General features: G+C 44.8%; 1 protein-coding gene across 2 annotated transcripts; it reads right to left on the bottom strand.

The window, feature by feature from the left end:
* Positions 1–4196: 4196 nt before the first annotated feature.
* On the bottom strand, positions 4197–21940 carry TBC1D7 (TBC1 domain family member 7). 2 transcript variants are annotated; one of them, XM_048507812.1, is made up of 9 exons: positions 21788–21802; positions 20074–20126; positions 19051–19170; positions 17260–17340; positions 15745–15932; positions 12667–12804; positions 9262–9407; positions 5993–6122; positions 4197–4380 (listed from the first exon to the last, which is right to left on the bottom strand). In XM_048507812.1, exons 3-9 carry the CDS (start codon positions 19160–19162, stop codon positions 4294–4296), a joined length of 882 nt encoding a protein of 293 aa, XP_048363769.1. In that variant the 5' UTR covers positions 19163–19170; positions 20074–20126; positions 21788–21802; the 3' UTR covers positions 4197–4293. The 2 variants fall into 2 exon arrangements, with proteins under 2 accessions (XP_048363769.1, XP_048363768.1); XM_048507811.1 differs by lacking the exon at positions 20074–20126 and having other exon boundaries at positions 21788–21940.
* Positions 21941–23897: the final 1957 nt, after the last annotated feature.

Raw genomic sequence — 23897 nt, 5'->3', positions numbered from 1 at the left:
CAGTAATTATAAGCCTGCTTGTAAATGTATCATGCCCCGTGTCACGGCCAATGTATTAAATAAGGATACTATTGACACAGTGGCTGTTGCCTTTGGAATTCAGAAATCACTGAACAAAAGAGGGCAGTAAATCTGTTCCGGTTACAAGTATAGATCCAAACTCTTCTTCTTCAGACAGATGCCTAGCTCCTCACTGACTTCTTTATGGCAGAACGGTTTTCAGGAGCATTTACATAACATCCCCTTCTAGTCAGCCTGATTCTGTCTTTTCCTCCACTTTAAAAACAAAGGCTGGGAGATGGAGAAACCTCGGAACGATAAAGGAAAACGGGGATTTCAAGACTTTTATATAACAACCTGGAGACAAAACGAACACGTACAGTACATTTATTACACATGATTCAAAATCCTTGGATTTTGATTTGCTGCAGATTGTTATAGAACAGCCTTGCAGTCTCTGGTGCTGTGTACCCGTCCCCCTTTGGACCACCATCTTTCCCAAACCCAGTTGGGGACAATATTTTTGGAAATAACTGGCTTCCAGTTGAATTCCGAATCGTCTTCAAGGTATTGGTGTTAACCTTTAAGGCCTTACGCGGTCTGGGACCTTTGTACCTCAGGGACCGTCTGGCCCTTATTATGTTCCATCATCGCCGGTTCTCTACATGCTCGGCAGAGGCCAATTTACTGGTGATCCCCGCCCCCTCTATGATGCGGCTGGCCTCCACTAGGGCCAGGGCTTTTACAGCCCTGGCCCCTGCCTGGTGGAATGCTCTTCCCCCAGCTGTCCGGGCCCTGCGGGACCTAAACGAGTTCCACAGGGCCTGTAAGACCGAGTTATTCCGCCGGGCTTTCGGGGAGGCCGGCTGCTGATAGGTGCCCATTAACAACTGAGATCCGCTGTTCCCCTCTCAGAGGAGTTAGAGGAGTTAATGGTTGAACGCCATCTGTTTTAAATGATTATGAATTTGGAGCGCTGCATTTTAACTGGTATTAATTTTTAGCATTTTATCCTGTTTATCCACTTGTTTGCATTTATGTTGTAAACCACCCTGAGCCCTTTGGGGGAGGGCGGTATAAAAGTGGAACAAATAAATAAATAAAATAAAATAAAAACCGTACTCAACGCATTTTTGGACAACCTGGATGGGGAAGGTATGACCTTTGCAGGTTTCACCCACACAGAGGCTGAAGGATTATTTTTTTTAAATTGGGATCTGCTGTATTGCTTTTGACCTATTCCCACAGTGTATTAGTTGCTGGCTTTCCTTAAGTCTCACGTGCCTTTTCACTGCCAAAGTTTTAAAGGAAAAAAGAGCTTTCCCATTAAAACCGCAACGAAAAGGACAAAACACTTTTAATCATGAAAGCTGGGGACAAGTATATTGTAGCAACAGATCACTATAATGTTGCAATATTATACCACTCTAGCAATTCCCAATTTTAAAAGAAAAGGCCTTCCCAGGAGGAAATAGTGGCCCTAGCGGGTAAGCGAAGGCAAATACAGGGAAGCGGCCAAGGGGATATGCTGCTACTGGTGCTACAATCATTTAACTGATGCTCTTAGGATTCCTTTAATCTTAGATAATCTCGATTCTTACTTTTGCGAAAGCGTAGCAAAATATCTTTTAAAGATTATAGACCAGGGGTCTGCAACCTGCGGCTCTCCAGATGTTCATGGACTACAATTCCCATCAGCCCCTGCCATCATGGCCAATTGGCCATAATGGCAGGGGCTGATGGGATTTGTAGTTCATGAACATCTGGAGAGCCGCAGGTTGCAGACCCCTGTTATAGACGCAACGCTAGATGGATATTAAGCGTTAGATTGCTATCATCATAACAACAACAATGTTGCTTACATTAACTGTTTGCTACTGGTATACAGTGCCTACCTCTGCCAGCAACCTTTGGGTTCACGGTCACCCAAAGCCAAATAACCTGTGGGTGATTCATTGAGAGATGTTGTAGTTTTGTTATTGATTGCCAGACGGAGTGACAACTGAAGGCTGTGGCAACCTATGGGAGTCAAATCAATTGTTTGCCCATTTCCTCGCCCCCTATCCCTTGTTCTGTGTTAGGTGCCACTCTAACAAACTCTGTGTTTTATAGTGGAGTGTTGATACTGTATGCTGTTGTGATGCCTGGGCTCTGTTGGTGGGTCTTCAGTCTGGTCTGTGGAGAGGTGTATAGGAATGGCACTTTTGATGAGTCCATTTGGACCAAACTATTGATAAGACTCTGAATGGCTGTTGCATCTATCTGTCTTTTATGGACAATTGTTTTATTGTATTTTGGAATGCCAATAAAGGCTTGTCTATGTCTACTGATGCAAAAACATTTAATCTGTACAGGAAGGCAGATATGCAGAGCAATACAGCACAAACCGTTAGCCATTACTTAATAACAGACCTCTCCAAGACTTTGCAGGCACAACAAAAAGGGAAGCAGCATCTCCCAGGACAATTATTTTCTGCAGGAACATCTGCCAATTCTTCTGGTTGGACAACATCTCTACTGACTCATTTTCTCCCTTAGCTGCCCTGCTTTTTTCTCTGAACTTGTGCACCTCTAAAAAGTGGACAGTAAGGCGCAGGACAGCCTTCAGTGACATTTCCAAGTGTCACTTTTTGTGCGGGCCCCCGATCTGTTCAAGGAAAGCACTTCCATGTGAACAAAAGTATTTATTTAGAAACAGCTGTTCAGGAAAAGAAATATGGCATCAGACGGTAATTTACAGAACCGGGAAACCCCACCAAAACCCACTTTCAAATAGGAAAGAGGACAGAACACTCTACCCCAAGCCACACCTCCTATCCCAGAGAACTGCAACTCTTTCCTCTCAGCTGGAAAGGAATGCTGTTGGCCTCTCCTTATTCTATTCCATTCAAGCCAACACAGGACATAACCCCAGGTGCCTAAGGAATACAACAGGCTGTGGATTCCCAGGACTGCATTCAAGGTGAGAAGTGGAAACACAAACTACGGTACCCATCTCCCACCAGGAGGGCAACTGTGGTCAGGCCCAGTATGTGACTGGGCATGACACTTTTCAAGCAACTGAATTAGTTATATTAAATATTAGAAGAAATACAATTCATTGCATCAGCATAGTTAATATATGAATGTAAATGTAAAGTGATGCACATAGGGGCAAAAAATCCAAACTTCACATACACGCTACAGGGGTCAGTGCTATCAGTCACAGACCAGGAAAGGGATTTGGGCGTCTTAGTTGATAGTTCCATGGAAATGTCAACTCAATGCATGGCAGCTGTAAAAAAAGGCAAACTCTATGCTGGGGATCATTAGGAAAGGAATTGAGAATAAAACTGCAAAGATTGTCATGCCCTTATATAAAGCAGTGGTGCGACCGCACTTGGAGTACTGTGTTCAGTTCTGGTCGCCACATCTCAAAAAGGATATTGAAGAGATAGAAAAAGTGCAGAGAAGGGCAACGAGGATGATTGACGGACTGGAGCACCTTCCTTATGAGGAGAGGCTGCAGCGTTTGGGACTCTTTAGTTTGGAGAGGAGACGTCTGAGGGGGGATATGATTGAAGTCTATAAAATTATGCATGGGGTAGAAAATGTTGACAGAGAGAATTTTTTCTCTCTTTCTCACAATACTAGAACCAGGGGGCATACATTGAAAATGCTGGGGGGAAGCATTAGGACTAATAAAAGGAAACACTTCTTCACGCAATGTGTGATTGGTGTTTGGAATATGCTGCCACAGGAGGTGGTGATGGCCACTAACCTGGATAGCTTTAAAAGGGGCTTGGACAGATTTATGGAGGAGAAGTCGATCTATGGCTACCAATCTTGATCCTCTTTGATCTGAGATTGCAAATGCCTTAACAGACCAGATGCTCAGGAGCAGTAGCAGCAGCAGGCCATTGCTTTCACATCCTGAATGTGAGCTCCCAAAGGCACCTGGTGGGCCACTGCGTGTAGCAGAGAGCTGGACTAGATGGACTCTGGTCTGATCCAGCTGGCTTGTTCTTATGTTCTTAAATCTGTACTGGTTACTTTAAATTATGTTGAACTGAGATAAATGAGGCTTATTGTAAATTAAGTGTACCTAGAATTACAGACTCACAAATGAACTCAACTCACTCTTTGTGCTTATAAACCGCAAACTATTCCAATAGTGGAAGCAATGAACCAAAATAAATAATGATCAACACCTCACCAATGTTTAAATACTTTTAATATGGTGTTTCCAGGGAGAGGGGTGCACAAAAGACATACACGCACACACGATAACACAAAACTGTGGTCAGCAAGGGCTCAGACTGAATGAGCAGGTGTTCCACAGTGTTTATGCCACAGCTCAATGGCTTTGCTCACAATTGCATCCGTATTGTCTTGAGGTATCTAGAAAAGACAAGGGTAAGTATTTCAATTGCTTTAAGATACTCATTTCTTGCCGTAACTAGTGGGGCCGAGCTCTACTGCACATCCAGAGGTCTTCCATCACCAAAGGCATTTCCATTTGTTTTCGTGTGCAGTGGAAACTTCCTGTATGCAAAGGCACAAGTGTCCCAGAGTCGCCCCCACCAGAGATGAGGAAGCCTGGTTGCGAAAATTATGGGAACGGGAAAACACCAAATGACCTTTGCTTTGTCATGCTTATTATTAAATCATTCCTGAAAGCTATTCATGACTGCAAATGCCACTCCGTTGGATGAGAATGTAAATGACCAGTGGCAAAGGGTAGTAAGATGCAAAGGGTAGTAAGATCCGCCCACAACCTGAGTTCGATTTGGATGGGCATCGATTTCAAGAAGCCGGCTGAAGGTTTCAGCCTTCCTTATTTCTGAGGTCAATAAAACGAGTACCTAGCTTGCTGGGGGGTAAAATGTAGGTGACCGGGGAAAGAAATGGTAAACCGGCCCATGAATACACTCTGTTTAGTAAATGTGATATCACCCCATGGGTCAGAAAATGACCCAGTTTTCGCATAAGGGACTACCTTTACCTTTTTAATGTGAATTTAAAGTGCACTTTGCATACCATGTATTGAACATGGAGTGAATTCATTGTGTCATCATTCAGGCATCACACTGAACTATGGTTAAGGGAGCTCAGCTACGAGTTTGGTATGATGTCTGAAAGCAAAATTTCATGAGGCTTTTTGTTGCTGGGTTGGGTCCGGGTTCCCTGACTCCGGCCCCTTCCGCACGGAGGCGGAAGGGGTTGGGTCGGCGAACCACCGGCCTGAATTTCATGACGCTGGGGACCCGTCCACCGGACGGTCCCTTAATCCTGGCCACTGGGACGACGGGCGCCGCTGGATGCCATCGCCTCGGCTGACCTGCTGGCTAGAATGCCAGGCATCGCCGGAGACATCACCTGAGACACCGCCCCGCGCCGCTACTAAGCTTCGAGCAAGGCGTCGCGAGGGCAGGGTGCTCCAGGCTCCTCGGGCGAGCTACCGGAGGGCCAGAGACCAGGGGTAAGGACGGGAGGGAGTGGGAGGCTTCACGCTGCCGCTCACACGGTAGGGGCTCCAAGCCGGTATTTTCAACAACCTCGCCTCCCCCGAGTTTAGGTTAAAATGGCCGGCTTTGGCGGGCGGTCGGAGTAGCGTGAGGGTACGCTGCCGCGCAGCAAAGGCTGCTACTCTGTGCTAATGGCTCCTTGGGACGGGCGCTTTAATGCCCCTAGGTCCGCCATACAATGCCCGTGCTCCCTTTCTCTACAGCCACACAGTAACAGGAGGGAATGTTATTATCAAAGCCTACAGCAGGTTCATTCAGCTTGGGGTGGTATTGGTAGTATTGGTATTGGAAATAATTTTGATTATTTCTCCACGTAAATATAACGCACTACCAGTAATTTTGCTGCCAAACCACTCAATATTTTGAACCCTTTACCCACCCTGAAACTGGAGAAACCACAGCTGGCTTTCTCTTGATCTCTAAAACCCACACAAATACATATAATCTTGTGTTTTGTTTAATATGCGCTCGAAAAGCATACTTACATTTTCCAAAAACTGGGCAATCTTGTCCGCACTATTCAGTACCATCAATTTCATTTTGAAAGTTAACAAAATTTCAACAGCCACAAAGACAAGGATTTTGCAGGAACCGCTTATCACTTTGTCCCAGACCCTAGAAAAGTCAGAGAGTCAAAACTGAAAAGGGCTTACGCTTCGGAGTCATATTCAATGAAGTAGTTTTATTTTCCCTGACCAGAATGACGCCTCAGTGAACTGAATGTCCCATACAGTCTGAATGACACATTTTGTCTGTCATAAATTGGGAGGAAATTCAGACTGCCAACACATCCTACTGTACCCTTCTTGAATTCACTGGAATTGATGGGCACCTTAATTTTAAATGCTGTCGTTCAAGAAACATCAGGATTTTGCAACTGTCTGGACTGAACTCCACAGTTCTATATGAATGTGTGTGCGTGTGTGCTTCCTTGTAAAGAAGAAGAAGAAGAAGAGTTTGGATTTATACCCCCCCTTTCTCTCCTGCAGGAGACTCAAAGGGGCTGACAATCTCCTTGCCCTTCCCCCCTCACAACAAACACCCTGTGAGGTAGGTGGGGCTGAGAGAGCTCCGAGAAGCTGTGACTAGCCCAAGGTCACCCAGCTGGCGTGTGTGGGAGTGCACAGGCTAATCTGAACTCCCCAGATAAGCCTCCACAGCTCAGGCAGCAGAGCGGGGAATCAAACCCAGTTCCTCCAGATTAGATACACGAGCTCTTAACCTCCTACGCCACTGCTGCTCCTCTTACATTCCATAATCTGTGAAAGTTATAATTTACACATTTGTTTAGACTGTGTAATTTTTCTAGTTGGCTTGAGATGAGAAAAGCAAGGAACTATGACAGACACCAAAGCCCCAGACTCTAAAACAATATAAAACTGTATTCAGACCCTCAGATTTCACCAAGGCCCTTTCAAGAATATCTTGGCAACCATAAAGTCAAAAACTTGATTTTTTTAAAAACTCAGTGAAGATTTTTAGGGTACTGAGTTTCATACCCACTATCAGAACTTGGAATATTTAAAAGGATTTTACAAATCTTGATTCTGAAGTGCTCCGAACACCTACTCAGGTATTTCAACAGCATGGTGGAGCAGGGAGTGACCAAAACTGCCCCAAGTAGGAAAATGTCTAAAGCCAATAAGAGAACTCCATACAGACTAAGATTTCAGGAGGACAGGCAAAGAGAATGTGGTCAAATTTCTTTTTTACTTCAGAGTTTGTACTTGACAACCGCCCTCCATTTAGGGTTTTTGTTTAAAGTTCTCTCCTAACAAGAAGTCAGGTAAAAGGGAGTAAGTCAATTGCTCCTAAATATCACCCAAAGGCCAATAATCGAAGTTCCGGAAATGAAATGGCCAGCTCACACCTTCGCTGGTGTCTGACGCTGGCAGATGCAAGATGTATCCTTCCAAAGACCTCAAGAAAGATTCTTTGGCCCTTTCCACACGAGCCAAATACGGCGCCCTGGTGATGGCAAAAACGCCGTCCCCAGGGAGCCGTTCGCACAGGGGGCGCAGCTGCTTCGCAGCCGCCATTTTCCGACCTTGCTTCCCCAGAGAGGTTTTCGGAAAACGGCAGCTTCGAGCCACTGCCGTGCGAACGGCAGCAGCTCGAAGATGCCCTCCCCCCCTTTCGCCCTCTACCTACTGTGTCTGTGGCCGTCCAGCGCATCGCCAAGCCCTGGGGACACGCCCCCCTGCCCTGCAATGCCGGAGCACTCGCGCAGGGCAAGGGGGCGTGTCCCCAGGCCTCGGTGACGTGCCAGATGGCCACAGACACGGCAAGTTGGCTGGGCGACGGCGCGCCGCAGCGCCATCTTCCCGGCTGTTTCTCAGGGGGGTTGGGTCAGCGTCGTATACGCCAACCCAACCCCAATCGTGGCCATGCGGAAACGGCCTTTGAGTCCCAAGCGGTAAGCCAACAGGATAAGAAAATCCCTCTACACAGCTGGAGAAGGGTCCATTTTGGGATTCCATCTGAAGGAAGGAATTCTCACACCTGAGCTCCATCGTGATGGCTGCAATTGCTACATGGCTGACCAGGGGTTATCTGCCTGGATAAAGACTTCCAGGTTATAGGAAGTTTTCAGCAAACTGTAACTTCTAAGTCAAAGAGTCTGCCTTAGAACAAGTTCAGCTAGGGGAGGTATAGGGCTGAAGTTCACACATTTACATCATTCCCTTGTACTCCTTGCTCAATTTTATTGTAAGCCGCCTTGAGTCGTAAATATATGGCGGGGTATAAATGTAATAAATAAATAAGTAAAATCTGTTACTGTGCTAAGAGTATGCATGTCAACTTTTTTGCTTTTAATAAATTATTTACTATTTTAAATGCTGGTAATTGTTCTCTTTACCACTTAGACCTCCACTGTTCAAACATGATGTTTAAAATGGGTGCCAGGGAAGGGTGGGGACGGGACAGTCAGTTGCTAAATCGCTACTTCTACAGGAGTGTACAAGTAAGGCAAACTGTCCCCATGGTAACCAGACCTTGGGTAGCAAGAGATGCAAGCATTAGGCAGAGCCTTAAGGCCCCTTCCGGACACACGAGACGACTCAGGTTCGACTCGTGTCAGAGGAATCGTACCTCAGCTCGAGTCCTCCCGTTCCTCTGCACAGCAACTGACTCGTGTCTCCAGAGCCGAGCTCAGAGGGCGGGACCACCTCCCTGCGCTGCGTTCTGATTGGTTGCTGAGTCCCCCGTTCTGCGCATGCCCAAAGCTTTTTGCCGCCGCCACGAGTCTCCCCTTCTGCGCATGGGCGAAATACTGAGCTGTGATTGGCTAGATGGCAGAGTCAAGTCGACGGAGATTCCGCACTCCGCCAGCTTCGGCTCGAGCGCAACCCGAGTCCACCAGTCGACTCGACCCCCCAGTCAAGCTCAGAAATTCAACGGTGAGAGGGGGGTGAGTCGAGTCAGACACGAGTCCGACGCTCCGTCTGTGCGGAGCATCGGGTCGGACTCAAGTTGATCTAAGGTCGACTCCTACAATTCGGAAGGGCCCTTAGAATGGTAAGGGAAACATGGAAGGAAGTTGGGAGTACTGGCTCTCTTTGATGGGTCATTCCTAAACTGACCAGTTGATGACAGCATACTGAATGGGAGAAAGAGATACACCTTGCCAATATTCAGCAAGCTGGGAGAGTGGCAAGCCACCAGGTGGAGGCTCAGGGCAATGGCCAGGCTCCTGTACACCTTAGACAGCCAATGGAGAATCCAGGTTGCTTCACCACAAAGAATGACTTGCCTTTGTAAGCTTGATTCAGGTAGACACCCAGCAAAACACTTCCTAAACCAGAGATTGTAAGGAAGTTGGCCCATGGCTGAACATGATTTCAGGTGCTTTAGGAGTCTGCTGTCTTCAAGGCTCAAAGACTGTTCCAAATATTTTAGCTGCAGGAAAAATAGGACAAGAAATAACAAAATGGGCCAAATAAAAATCTTAAAGTCCAGGTTCCATAGAAGAAAACCAACGGCATTCGTAAAAATAAATTCGGTCTGACACATGGGAGAAAATACGTCACGTTAGATAAATGTGGTTAAAAGGTTAAATTGTACTGTGAGGGTTGCTAGAATTTCCAGTGTTCACTGGTTATGCTAATAAAAAACACCGAGAAAGGAAAAAGTGAACGAGCCACGTGATCATTCACTGGGGGCCCAGCATTTATTCAACCCAGCGTGGCAGCTTTTCAGAGCCACCTTACTACAAACAAGTCTTTTGTCTGTGCACCTGGCAGCACACTAAGACACCATGCTTTGGTCGTGACACGGAGCCAATTAATAAACATGAACCTTCTGATTCTGCTAAGCCGTTTCTTTTCTTGAACAATTCCAATCTTGAAATAAGTGAGAAAGTAGCAAAAATTTTGCAAGATGCCATAAAGCTGCATCAAGATAAGGCTGGGAGATAAGTTGTTGTTTTACTTTTACTTTCTGTAATTTGTGGCTATAGCTTGTTCTTAGTTTTTTTATGGCTTAATCATGATTGCCTAGTATGTTTTATGTGCCAATAAAGGTTGTCTGTCTGTCATAATCTATTTATATGATTGGCTTATTTCAATTACCTTAGTATTGTATTGTTGAAGATTCTCTGAAGATGCCAGCCACAGATGCAGGCGAAACGTCAGGAGAGAATGCTTCTAGAACACAGCCATACAGCCCGGAAACCACACAGCACCCTACCTTAGTATTACTTGTACTGACATCTTCATCATAGTTTTGTCCCCAGGTTTACAATTTTTTAAATTTACAGAATGAGACCACCTTTACATTCCCTTTGAGATGGCTGTTAAGAACATGAGCCAGATGAAACATTCTGAAAGTTATTTTCACTTTAGTATACATTTGGAAATGTGAGTCCAGTTTAATATTTCACTCATTCTATTTAGTATATTTCCTTTAAATGTTACATTTTTGATCTATCATTAATTTTTCAGGCATCCATATGACCTCACGAGGCTTACAACACGGTTTGATCCTTCAACTAGTGTGTATGTACTAGTGCAGGGGTCTGCAACCTGCGGCTCTCCAGATGTTCATGGACTACATATCCCATCAGTCCCTGGCAGAGGCTGATGGGATTTGTAGTCCATGAACATCTGGAGAGAAGCAGGTTGCAGACCCCTGTACTAGTGGATTGTGACCACTTCAGCATTTCTGGTTGAAATGCGTCTGGTCCATGAAAATTGTTTCACTGAATTGATCAGTGGTATCATAAGGAACTGCAAGAGGTGTTTAGTATACTGCAAAGTTTGCGACTTGTATGGCCTAGAAGCCTACTTTGCTTTTAATGTGTTCTTAAGTGCACGGTTGTTTTAAAATTATTTTGTGCTTATTTCCTTTTGATAGCGTTACCTTTAACCTGGTTGAATTTGCCCCCTTTGCACTGTTGTTTAACCTGCTGACAGGCACCTTCATATCTGCAGGCAGTAACCCTCTGATTACTAATGCCAGCAGTCAACATCAGAGGAAGTCCTTGGCTTCTGTGCCCCATCTGTTAGCCCTCCGAGGCAACTGGTTGGCCACTGTCTGAAACAAGATGCTGGGCTAGATGGACCACTAGTCTGACCCAGCAGGGCATCTCTTGTGTGCAGGCTGACCTATGCGTGAGCACATTGGCACTGAACTTTTAATTTTTTTTAATTGTTTATTTAAGTTTTATATACATGCAGGAAAGTTAAATATTATACAGAAGAAAAAAAAAAGAAATACAAGTAACCATGTCCTCTTCCCCCCGTTTCTTGTAGGATACATGCATTTTGTCTTAGAACATAGATTTGCTTAAATTCTCAACTTTTCTTACAATCTGTTACAAAGGGAGGCGACACCATGGTTTAAGTGTAGTTTCTAGAGAAAATTAATAAGAGAGAGTACTTTAATAATAAGATAAGAGGGATAAAGAAAAAAGAAAAAGATTTGAAAAAAAAAGATAGAACCCTTGTCCCAAACCCAGTGTGATGGGGCTTTTCCTTGAACTAAAATGTCAACGTTATGTTGTTTATGGTCTATACCCTTAAATTAGTAAGCTACATATCATATGCTTATCCCTCTGATACATTTTTCTTCATTGTAATACTCATTTGTCAGCAGGACACTGCTCACTCGAATATCAGTAATTCTGTACAATTCTCCTAACATTTTACCCACATAAATAAAATATTTCAATATATATCTATCTTTCTTACAACTTATATCTATGCTTAACATAGTTTCCATAATTCCCATTTTGAATCACTGTTATTAAGTACTTTAAATTTTCCTGGTGACACTTTTAATTGCTGTGAAATACTGTATTGAACTTTTAATTTTGGATAATGTATGACCTCGCTTTTTGGTACCAAGAACAGAGCTATGGCCCTGCTATCTGTAACCAGTTGCCAAAAGAATGATTTTGAGGGTATGGCAATCAAGTATGCAGTGAAGAATGAAGTGATAAAGAAGTAGATAATGTGAGCAGAAATCTTCCAAATACATCTTTAGTTGCAGTTAATATCTAATTTTGACTATGTTTTGATCCAACACTTTTTCCATTTGGTTAACAGTTCCCCGTTTGATGTGATTAAGACCTTTTTTGAAACTTCAATTATATAAATATACGTTATTCTTGTGTTTTCTTCAAATTTGTATTTCTGATTGCAGATTATTATTCTGCAATTTTGATATTTTCATCAATTGATGTTTTTAAGATCAAAGAACTGGCATTTTTCGATAAAAACTAGCAACTAAGAGCTTCAGAGTAGAGTCTGGGTGATTTTATGTTAATCATGTATTTTCAGCCTAATCTCCTTTGTAGAGTAGTTGTTTTTAACAAACTGATTCCCTCAGTGGCTGTTGCTAGGCAACTACAGCATTCCAGGCTGGGTATCAGTGAATAAAAAGCAGGGGGAGAGGGCAGAGTCCTTTCCAGGGCTGTTTTGGCCTTTGAGGAAGGATTCATTGGGGCCAGGCCTGGCTAGTGTGGCTTCTTTTATCATTTTGAGGTTTTAAAACCCCTTCCCAGATTTTTCTGCAGTCTCAATCACTGGGTTTAAGTATCCTCACATTTGGCCAACTTGGCTATTAGAACATAAGATAAGCACAATATACAATAAAATCTGAACATCCATCATCTTATTAACCTGCTTCTCACTCTGGGGAAAAAATACGTTCTTACCAGTTGGGGTAAAGAGTCCTTGTATTTATTGTTAAACAGGTTCACAAAACTACTGACGAGCCAATAGCAATCGATGCTGTCTTCCACCATTTCCTCCATAGCCCTAGCAATAGCAAGGAATACTTCATCTTCAGGTTCCTAGAAAGGTAAAACAGACTTCATCATACTCTAGGCATTGACCAATTTTCTTTGGCTGTAAGAGCCACCCCAAAAATGTAGGAGCCAGACATTTTCAGCCCCCAGGTTTTTACGCGCGAATGACAATACATTCTAGCTATTGTTACCACATCAAATCCTGAACTCTTCACAATTGCTTGCCATTTTTAAAGCTATACCAAAAACATGGTCATGTATCCACAAATATGAGGTAACTCTTGTCATCATCACAACAACAACAAAAACTAACCTCAATCCCTCACCTAAATAAATTTTGTATTCCTTATGAGAATCAGCAAGAAGTGATACAATCAGTGACTGATGAAAATACCAGGTACCACCACATGGTGTTCTGGGCTCTGGAATTTGTTGCCCTTTCCCCACTTACCTTTGCGGGCCCTTTGCTGCGTGCTGCTCCCAGCGTGTGGCATCCCTGGCGCGCGCCCAAGCGTCCCCACGACTCCGCGCTCTGCGCGGGGTCATCAAAAGGCGCCCTTTGCAAGAGCGTCAGGGATGCCGCGCGTTGAGGGGGCGCGACAGCGGCAGCATCGGGGCGGCTATGCTTGTCGCCGCCCCTCTCGTGGGGAGTGCCGGGGGACCCCGCACTACTCTCCTCAAGTAGCACGGGGCTTAAGGTAAGTGGGGAAAGGCCCTGTCAAGCCCTGTGGCTTGCTAAGGAGAGTAAATTCAGCCTCCTCCCAGGAGTTTTCACAAAAGGGACTTCACCTTCAGAATCACTATACTGAAGAATACAGCCAGTGAGACAGATGCGTACTGGGGTGTGCTTTTCGATTTGCCAAACCAACCCTTCCCACCAACCTTTTTGGCATTTTTTTGGCTTTTTTCCTGGCTGAAAAAAATAGCGCTTATTAACACTAGCCCAATAATCTGAATACAAAAAAAGCACAAAAATCACCTTTCTTTGGCTTTTTTCGGATCGCTCCCATTGAAGACTTCGGGGATTCTTTGTGGGGCTTTGAGGAGGCTGTTTTTAAGATAGAGGCACCAAATTTCATAGCTGCTAGCGATTCTCCTTATCAGAACCCCTGAATTTGGTACAGATTGGGTCAGGGGATCAAATGTTACTAGCCCCCATTTCTTTCTTCTATTTAGGGGTGTATAAAATTGGACTGGGGGTGAGGTGCCTAGCATTACACCTGGGTTAGCACTTTCATTTATGCTTAGAGCTCTTCAAGGGGAAACTGGTGCTGTTCTGAAATGGCACAACTTTATCTCCAAGGTAAAGCAGAATTTCTGAGACTAGTATTTGTAGACTGTTGGCTCATGCTCAAGTAAAGGAAGGAATTGGATAAAGGTGAAATGGCTATTAGAGGACCCCCAAGATCTCTGAGGGATTTTAGGCTGGGGAAGTTGGCAACAAACAGTAAGACAGATCCAGGCTCCCATGAGCAAGAAACCTGTACAAAGAATAGACTTCAACCCATTTTTGTTCTATGTCATTATACCCCCTGAAATCCCAATGCCATCTTATTGCTCTTCCCATACACACACACAAAACGGCAATAAATAACAATGACACAAATAAAAAGCAACATTGGTAGTAATTAATCTTGGTATTAATTATCTTGGAGAAAATAAAGTGCCTTCGATGTGAAGTGCAAAATGTGCAAAAAACTGCAAAATGTGGCTGGAAAACTCTGCTTCAGGTATACGTCTATCCGCATGCAACAAGAGCAATTCAGCACCACCTCAACAAGTTTACTTCTGGCTGATCACAATAGAAGCGCAGTGCTGATATCTTATTCTATCTAATGAGAAGCGGCTTATTCAGACGTACAACCAAATTCAATAGGATCACTCCTGCTTTCTCCCATGGCTAAGTAGGGCCAGTCTTTCATTCATTTGGGGAAAAAGAGCAGTATCTTGTACTTTCTGGTCTACTTGAGTGGCAGATACTACGACCAACCATTTGGTCTCTAGCAAGGGGCACTTCATCCCACATAGAAGAAAAGCTGAATATCTCCGCCCCATTTGCTACAAGGAGAAACTCTTTGTTATTAATCCTGGATAGTGCAAAAAAAAAGGCTGAAATTAGAAGCTCTTGTGGTCTTTTCAAAGGGTATCTGGCAGCTTCTCATTCTCACCCCCCTCCAAAAAGTTCCATACACATCTCCTCTACAGTAGAACTGTCCAACTCTAGCGCTTCAGATGTTCATGAACTACAATTCCCATCAGCCCCTGCTGGCATGGCCAATCTCTACAGAGACATAGAGCCCTTACCATTGCGCGTTTTAACGTTATGCCCTCTGCCCTATTAAAGGGTAGGTTCAGCAGTTTAGACAAATCCGCAAGGTTATGCAGTTGCAAACTTAATGTGGTTGAAACCCTGACTCACCAACTCTTGCACTGCACCAGATTTGATAACATCAGATCTAAATATATCAACCTACACTTTTTCTTTCAATCTGGACTGCCTGACCTGATTAGGTTATCTCTATTGTTAAACAACTCGGACCCCGGTCTTTGTGAAGAGATCGCCAATTTCATTGCGGAGATAGTTGAGAGTTCCCAGTAGAACATATTTGTTGTGCTCCCCGTGGGGCCTTTTATCTATCATGTACCCATGCAATTGTTCCTGATTTATGTAACTTTTTCTGTCTATGCCAATAAAGGCTTGTGTGTGTGTGTGTGTGTGTGTGTGTGTGTGTGTGTGTGTGTGTGTGTGTGTGTGTGTGTGTGTGTGTGTGTGTGTGTGTGTGTGTGTGTGTGTGTGTGTGTGTGTGTGTGTGTGTGTGTGTGTGTGTATATATATATATATATATATATATATATATACACAGAGACATGACATTCAGGAGGCAGATTTCACCACTGTGAATTTCCTTTGAGATAATTCCAGAGGAGGAAAGATCTGAACTTGTACAGCAAAATCTGGTTGAAACCAAATAAAAGGTGACTAACCAATGGGACAGATGGATTTCGAGGTAGTTTTCCCGATTCCAGCTGATATATTCGGAGGAAAACCTCAACTTCTGGGGTCGACTCATTGATAAAGCGAATTACTTGAAGGGCATGGTATGCGTCTTTATATTGCTCTTTGCGGTACTTCATCACAAATGTATGAGATTCATGATGGGGAGGAAGAATACCTTGAAAAGGAGAATGTATATATTATTTGGTACAATTGTTTAGATATTCCTTTTACAGTTTCCCTGCCCAATGGACGAGATACCAAACTTAAAGGGCAGCACTGTGCACCTTGTACGTAGAACTAGACCTCATTAATTCATTCACGGAGCAAATAAATTTTAAGGTACTCCCACAAGAAAGAGAAAACTGAAGTGTGAGACGCACATAGTCAAATGTTCTTTGTTACTACTAGAGTTCTGGTCCATCTGGCCTACAGTTATTTAACCTAACCTGTAGTCTCAGGGAGATGTATTTATCTGTCCTGTTATCTGATTTCCCCTTTAACCAGAGATTGAAGCTGGAATCTTCTGTGTGAAAGGATGTCCTAAGCCAGTGATGGCGAACCTATGGCATGGGTGCCAGAGGTGGCACTCAGAGCCCTCTCTGTGGGCATGCACAAACAGAGTTCATCATGTGGGGGGGAAATCCCCCCCCCCACACACACACATCTAGGCTGGCCTGGGCCACTGGGCTTGCTTATTAGCATTAAACCTAAGACCTAGTTTTGGGGAAGCAGTATAGGTAACTCTGTTAAGCGCTGTTAAACCCCACTGATTTTCATGCAAAGAACTAAAGCATGATCCTTTACCTAGGAGTAAGCTTGGTTGCTGGCAATGGAGCTTGCTTATGCATAAACCCTCCTAGGGTCGTGATTCACCTGTTGGAAGAGTTGCACAGTTGCTTCAAAGCAAAGCCAACTACCACCAAGCTTAATCCCGAGTAACGCACGCCTCAGAGCCAACCATTTTTTCTAAACTAAAACCTCAGCATTCAGGTTAAATTGCCCTGTTGGCACTTTGCGATAAATAAGTGGGTTTTGGGTTGCAGTTTGGGCACTCGGTCTCAAAAAGGTTCGCCATCACTGTCCTAAGCTATATCCTAAATAACATAGTTATGAAAAGTATAGGTCACGAAAACAGCATATATTCTATCACAGAATACCAATCCAAAACACACAATGATAAAATGTATGCATTGGAAGTTCCATTTCTGTGTGTCTTACAGTGTTTTTTCTCTTCTCTTGTCTGCTGACTCAACCAGAGCTTGCAGTAAAAATAAAATTACAGAAATTAAGATATTGACTAAAAAGACAGAAGGCACAATAACTGTACAGGTTTGAGCACAAACCTCTACAATATCAACTTCTGGTATTTTTGCCATCTGAGTACCCGTGGAATAGACATGTAAGACCCCTGTTCCAAGGTCATTCCAGAATCCCACAGTGGTAAGAATTCATTTAAAGCAACAATCAAAACGAAGCATGTCATTTGGGGGGATTAACCATACCTAAAAGCACCTTCCACACCAGGGTTCGATACATAGATGGGAGAGGAAATCTTTGACTAAATGTGCAAAGCTTCTCGATATCTGTGGAAAAAAAGTTATTTAGAAAAATTAAAGAGTGTCATGAATCATTGTCTTTATTCTCAAACCTTACACTGGGCTCCTGTAATCAGGACACATTCTCAAGGGCACAGTATCACCTATGTGTATCCACGCAGAAATGAACAAATGAACCCCACATCCATGCTGATGTCTCCCGATAGGACCATCTGAACCTCCATGGCTACGCAGATGTAAGCCGTGAAATTTTTTAAAAAGGAAAATGGAGGCAAATAAAGCACCTCCTGCCCAGCCGTTTGCTTGCAAGCGGCTACAACCAGGGATTTTTCAAAAGACTCTTGAATAGCAGACTCGTTTTTAGGGGCAGGGTCCATGCAAAGTCCCCCCCCCCCCCAAAACAGGGTTTTTAACCATCCTTAACCTGGGTCTATTGGTCGTTATGGAACAGGTCTTGATGGCATGCACACACAGAGACACACACAAACTGTTATGGTATGTGAAAAAAGAGGGTTCATCTACAAGGCAGCAGATAGCTGAGTCAGCAACAAGGAAGGAGACAGAGGCCCCTTCCGCACATGCAAAATAATGTGTTTTCAAACCACTTTCACAACTGTTTGCAAGTGAATTTTGCCATTCCGCACAGCTTCAAAGAGCACTGAAAGCAGTTTGAAAGTGCATTATTCTGCAGGTGCGGAATGAGCCAGAGAGTCTGGAGTAACTTGTGATAGTCAACCTTTGTGATCGGTGCAAGAGACTGTGACTCTGTTCCTATGGAAGACTGTTGCTGGGTAAAGTGCTAGCTTGAACATTATAAAGGCAGTGTATAGAACTCTGTATGTATCTTTACTTATCTTAGTGCTCAGTCCTTTGTATAGTATATTGTATGCTGCGACTACCAAGTAAAGCCTTCCTGTGGAAAGAACATCTCATGTGAAGTGTCTTATTCTAAGAAGGTGGGAGGCTGCTGAGTGTAAGCAGTTGGACTTCTAGGCCTCCTTGTCTATTATGGGTAGCTCTGCCTTACTCTGCTGATACAAACATGGGATTGCAACCGATTTCATACATACAGTAGGCCCAAACCAATGATTGCTTTGCAACTGTAGCTCTGCCATGCTTTTGCATCTACCGTGTTTCCCCGAAAATAAGACAGTGTCTTATATTAATTTTTGCTCCCAAAGATGCGCTATGTCTTATTTTCAGGGGATGTCTTATTTTTCTGTGTTCTGTTCGTCGGGCATGGTTCCAAACAAAAACTTTGCTACGTCTTACTTTTGGGGGATGCCTTATATTTCGCACTTCAGCAAAACCTCTACTATGTCTTATTTTCAGGGGATGTCTTATTTTTCTGTGTTCTGTTCGTCGGGCATGCTTCCAAACAAAAACTTTGCTACGTCTTACTTTCGGGGGATGCCTTATATTTCGCACTTCAGCAAAACCTCTACTATGTCTTATTTTCAGGGGATGTCTTGTATTCAGGGAAATAGGGTAATGAACAGTCAGACCCTTTCCACCATCTGGCAGGGGGATCTGAACAAATGAACTACCTCTGGAAAGACGTTTGCTTAAGGGAAGTCGTGTTGTCTGCTGATATTCACCACCACTCTGCCACTGCGTGTATTTGTAAGCAACCACCTGCATTGGGCGAAGTAGCTATAATGCTATCCTGTCATTAGCAGGTGCCCAACAGCCCTCAAAGATCGACTCCCCTCTCCCCAGTGTATTTTTTAAACATACCCAATCGATCATCTTTCAGAAGGATTTCCAATGACTTCTTTTCTTCCACACCACGAAAGCCCACTTTTTCATAATATACAGATCGGAAATTTCTCTGTGGGTCCTCGGCCATGCTTCATTCTGAAAGGCAACATGATTTAAAATGGTTACTTTGGGGTCATTAAAGAATATTATCAGGATGATTGACACATATCATCAGTTGGAACCTGAACGAAACAAGTCTAAGGATTTCAACAATGCACATCACTCTCTGTAGTGATGGCGTAGTGGCTAAGAGTGGCTAAGAACAGTGGCTAAGAGCAGGTGCACTCTGATCTGGAGGAACCGGGTTTGATTCCCAGCTCTGCCGCTTGAGTTGTGGAGGCTTATCTGGGGAATTCAGATTAGCCTGTACACTCCCACACACACCAGCTGGGTGACCTTGGGCTAGTCACAGCTTTTTGGAGCTCTCTCAGCCCCACCTACCTCACAGGGTGTTTGTTGTGAGGGGAGAAGGGCAAGGAGATTGTAAGCCCCTTTGAGTCTCCTACAGGAGAGAAAGGGGGCATATAAATCCAAACTCTTCTTCTTCTTCTTCCTTGGTTCACCTGTTGTGTTCTATCTCCTGTTACTGTGCAAATCCACTAGGATACATTGATTAGAAATCATTCATGGAAGGTACTATATGGAGGACAAAAGGCACTTAGATACATTTTCAAATCTATCACCCAACTAGGTGGAAGATGTGTTTCAGTATTTGAAGAGCACTTACTATCCAGTTGGAACATCAAAGGCTATAGTGATTTATTTGCAAAATACGAAAGGAGGTGAGTTTTTGTAGAACTTGGTAAAAAAAAAGATTGTTCTATACAACAGTTTTGATGTACTTTTCTTCTACAGAGCAAACCTTGAAGAGACTAGAAATTTTATTTTCATGCATATGCAGAATTTTCATTCATATGCAGGAAAATAATTAACTGCTTCTGTAGCTGGAAGAAGATATGGCTATGACAGCATTTAACCACAATTAGTCTAAGTCCTAACCTGGGGAGGAGATGCGACATCCCAATATAGTGTTTGAATCCAGCAACAATAATCTGTTTGAGAAAAAATAAAGCCCTCTGGCATTAACTAACAATTGTATAATGGCGTACAAATTCACCGGTAAGGTGAATAATGTATAATGAATAATTGTATAATGGCGTACAAATTCACCCTCTTCCTCAGACACACAATGCTCACTTTTCAAATTCCTCTAAATTAACAATTGTCCAAATGTTTCAACTAGCTTTAAACAAAAATGCTAGTATTAAAAATTTAATACAGCAATCATTTCTGCCTACAGGAATCAGCTAGTTAGTATCTCAGTTTCTTTTCTTGCCATCCTGTTAAAAACCCACATTAGCTAACATCCGTCAACAGTAGAGCATTTAGTTTGTGTTCACTTGGGATTTTTTTTTTTTAAGTTACTCAAGATGTCACCCCCAGGCCCATCACTTGCGGAAGAATGGAGGAATGGTGGTGAAAACAGAACACCGTTCAGAGACAGCGCGGATATGTCAAGAAAAGGACATCAGAGAAAAGGGCAGGAGTGGCGCGGTGGTGAGAAACAGCCGAGCAAGGGGAAAGGAAAAATTTGTGGGATGCTTTCAGAATAACAGAGCAAGTTCAAGATCAAGCCGTAGCAGAAACAACAATAGTTGAGAAACAGTCAATGTGGCACAGAGGATATCTAAGCTATTAATGAGGATTAACAGAATGGTAGGGGATAGGGATGAAGGGTTGCCAGCTTCCGTTTGGTAAATTCCTGGAGATTTGCAGATTGAGCCTGCAGAGGGAAAGACTCAGTGGCATACGATGCCTCAGAGCCCACCCGGCACTGGGGCATCATTTTTCACCAAGGGAATTGATCTCTGTGGTAGGGTTGCCAGCGAGGGGGGCGGGTGTCAGATCCAGAAAGAGGACCTCCTGGAGATCTGGAGATGGCGCAACTTCAGCAGGGAGCAGCGCCGCAGCGCCCACCCTGCACAGCATCCTTTTTCTCCAGGGGAGCGGACCTCTGTAGTTCCCTGTAGATGCAACTCCGTGTATCTCGTGTATCTAATCTGGAGGAACCGGGTTTGATTCCCCGCTCTGCCACCTGAGCTGTGGAGGCTGATCTGGGGAATTCAGATTAGCCTGCGCACTCCCACACACGCCAGCTGGGTGACCTTGGGCTAGTCACAGCTTCTCGGAGCTCTCTCAGCCCCACCCACCTCACAGGGTGTTTGTTGTGAGGGGGGAAGGGCAAGGAGATTGTCAGCCCCTTTGAGTCTCCTGCAGGAGAGAAAGGGCGGATATAAATCCAAACTCTTCTTCTTCTTCTTCTCCTCTCCGGGGTGGGGGGTCCCCCAGGTCCCACCTGGAGGACCTTGCGTGGCACAGCATCCCTTACACCACCCCCAACCTTTCCCAAGCTGCACTGCGCGTCAACAGAGGCAGGAGCAACGCTGCCACAGCCAGCTCCCACTCGTGTCTTGCTTTGGCCGCTGCGGAGAGGCCGTCCTGGCAGCAGGAGGGCGGCAGGAAGGGGCCACAGGCAGGCAGGCACCGGCCAGCAAAAGTCGCCGGCGGAGGGGACTCGTACTCGCGGAGACGGAAGCGCACAGACAAGGAAGCGGAGCCACAAGGAGCAGCGGCGGGGAGGCGGGGAGAGGTCGGCGGGAGGCGGCGTTAACGGCAGGGGTCATGACAAGGAGCGGCCCCGGCCAAAACGCACCTCCAGCCCCCCGGCCAGGTTGCAGCGCCGGCTCCCGGGAAGCAGCAAAAAAACGCCGGGCCCGTGCAGCTCTGCCAGGCTGCGCCGCGCAGCCGCTGGCCCGCCCAACCGGGGGTGGGGTGGAGGGAGGGAGGGAGGACGCCGCCGTCGCCTGGCAGGCCCTAGAGCCCGCTGGCCTCGCAGAACCGGCCCCTTGGCCCCCATTCATTCCCCTCCTAGCCTGGACCCGGTTACGCAGAAGCCCTCGCGATTCCCTTTCTCCCTCTCCATCGCCGTGCGTAATGTTGCGGCCATGCAGGGCGAGGCTTCACGCGCGCCATAAATAAGCCCCACAGAGGTCCGAGAGGCATTCGCTGCAAAGTGAAAGCAGCACTCCTGGCTGCGGCGCCTAAATTCCTGTGGGTCCTAAATTCCTGTTTCCAGTGGCTTCTTTCCTTGAAGCGCGGAGAGGCGTCCCGAATAAAGATCTGTCATCGAGTAGATCCGCAGTAGTTTTTTTGGAACAGTCCAAATGACGTGGATGGGCCAAACTGGCCAGATCTTGGAAGCTAAGCAGGGTCGGACCTGGTCAGTATTCGGATGGGAGGCCACCAAGGAAGTCCAGGTCGCCACAAAGAGGCAAACAACCTCTGTAATAGTCTCCCGTCTTGAAATTCCTGCAACATTACCCAGAAGGAGCTACGATTTGACAGTATTTCCCAACACTATCAAATGAAGAAATGCCCCTTCAGAGCTCCATGATGTATATGTAATCCAGATGAGTGCAATACACCAATAACAGTGCGAAATTTCAGTTGCGTATATACCTCAATAGCGGTATCATCAGATCTCAGAAGCTGAGCAAGGTCAACCCTGCTTGGTTTGTGAATGAGAAATCAGCAAGCAAGTCCTGGGTTGCTATGAAGAGGCAGGCAATGGCAAACCACCCCCTGTGCATATCTTGCCTAGAAAACCCTTTGGGGTTGCCCTAAGTCTGTGGTGGCGAACCTATGGCACTCCAGATGTTCATGGACTACAATTCCCATCAGCCCCTGCCAGCACAGCCAATTGGCCATGAACCAATTAACATCTGGAGTGCCATAGGTTCATCGCCACTGCCATAAGTCAACTGAGGCCCCTTCCGCACACGCAAAATAATGCGTTTTCAAATCACTTTCACAACTGTTTGCAAGTGGCTTTTGCTATTCCGCACAGCTTCAAAGAGCACTGAAAGCAGTTTGAAAGTGTATTATTCTGCAAGTGCGGAATGAGCCTGAGATTTGATAGTCAAAACAACAACAATCAATCAATCCAGCCTTTGGACCTCCTGCACATTTTTAAAGGATATGGAAGACTGTGGGCAGAGTAACAGATTTTGACTGACTTCAATTTCACTCTACCACACAGTCCAAAAATGCTCCCTTGTCAGGTTTTGCTAGAGCCAGGGGTAGGGAACCTGCGGCTCTCCAGATGTTCAGGAACTACAATTCCCATCAGCCCCTACCAGCATGGCCAATTGGCCATGCTGACAGAGGCTGATGGGAATTGTAGTTCCTGAACATCTGGAGAGCCGCAGGTTAGACCAAGGAAATCAAATTATCATTAGGAATGTACTGATTTCTTCCAAATGCCCATGGGAACACAATCGAGGTGACTGGATAGAACACAACCAAAGCATACCAATGGCCATTTTGAAATCCCAGTGTATTCCCATTGGAAAGTATATTTATGTATTTTGACAAGGATGGTCCCTACAGACCGCTCTATAAACCAATATATTATGACCTTTAGGAAAAAACAAAAGGTGTCAGGTCATTTGGCGATACTAGACAAAATCAGCTTTGTTTCACTGTGTCATGACCACTCAGAAAATCCAGTGTATTTTCAAAGCTACTTGCCTTCCAACGGTTGACAATTCATTATATTTAGTATGCATGAGGAACTAGGTGACTTTCAATTATCTCCCAAAACATTTAACAGTGCTGTAACTTCGACAGACTTAGAAGGAAAGCACACTGGTTAGGATTGCGCTGGAAATGGCCCAGCCACATGACTGGAGGCCTATTTTTTATGGCACTTTGTTTTTCACAGAAGTGGTTCCACATGGTTGGGGGGAAGCCCAGTTTTACAG

Source organism: Sphaerodactylus townsendi, linkage group LG09 (genome assembly GCF_021028975.2).
Source record: "Sphaerodactylus townsendi isolate TG3544 linkage group LG09, MPM_Stown_v2.3, whole genome shotgun sequence".
In the NCBI taxonomy this organism is placed as follows: Eukaryota; Metazoa; Chordata; class Lepidosauria; order Squamata; family Sphaerodactylidae; genus Sphaerodactylus; species Sphaerodactylus townsendi.
This window is presented reverse-complemented; position numbering and strand designations above follow the sequence as displayed.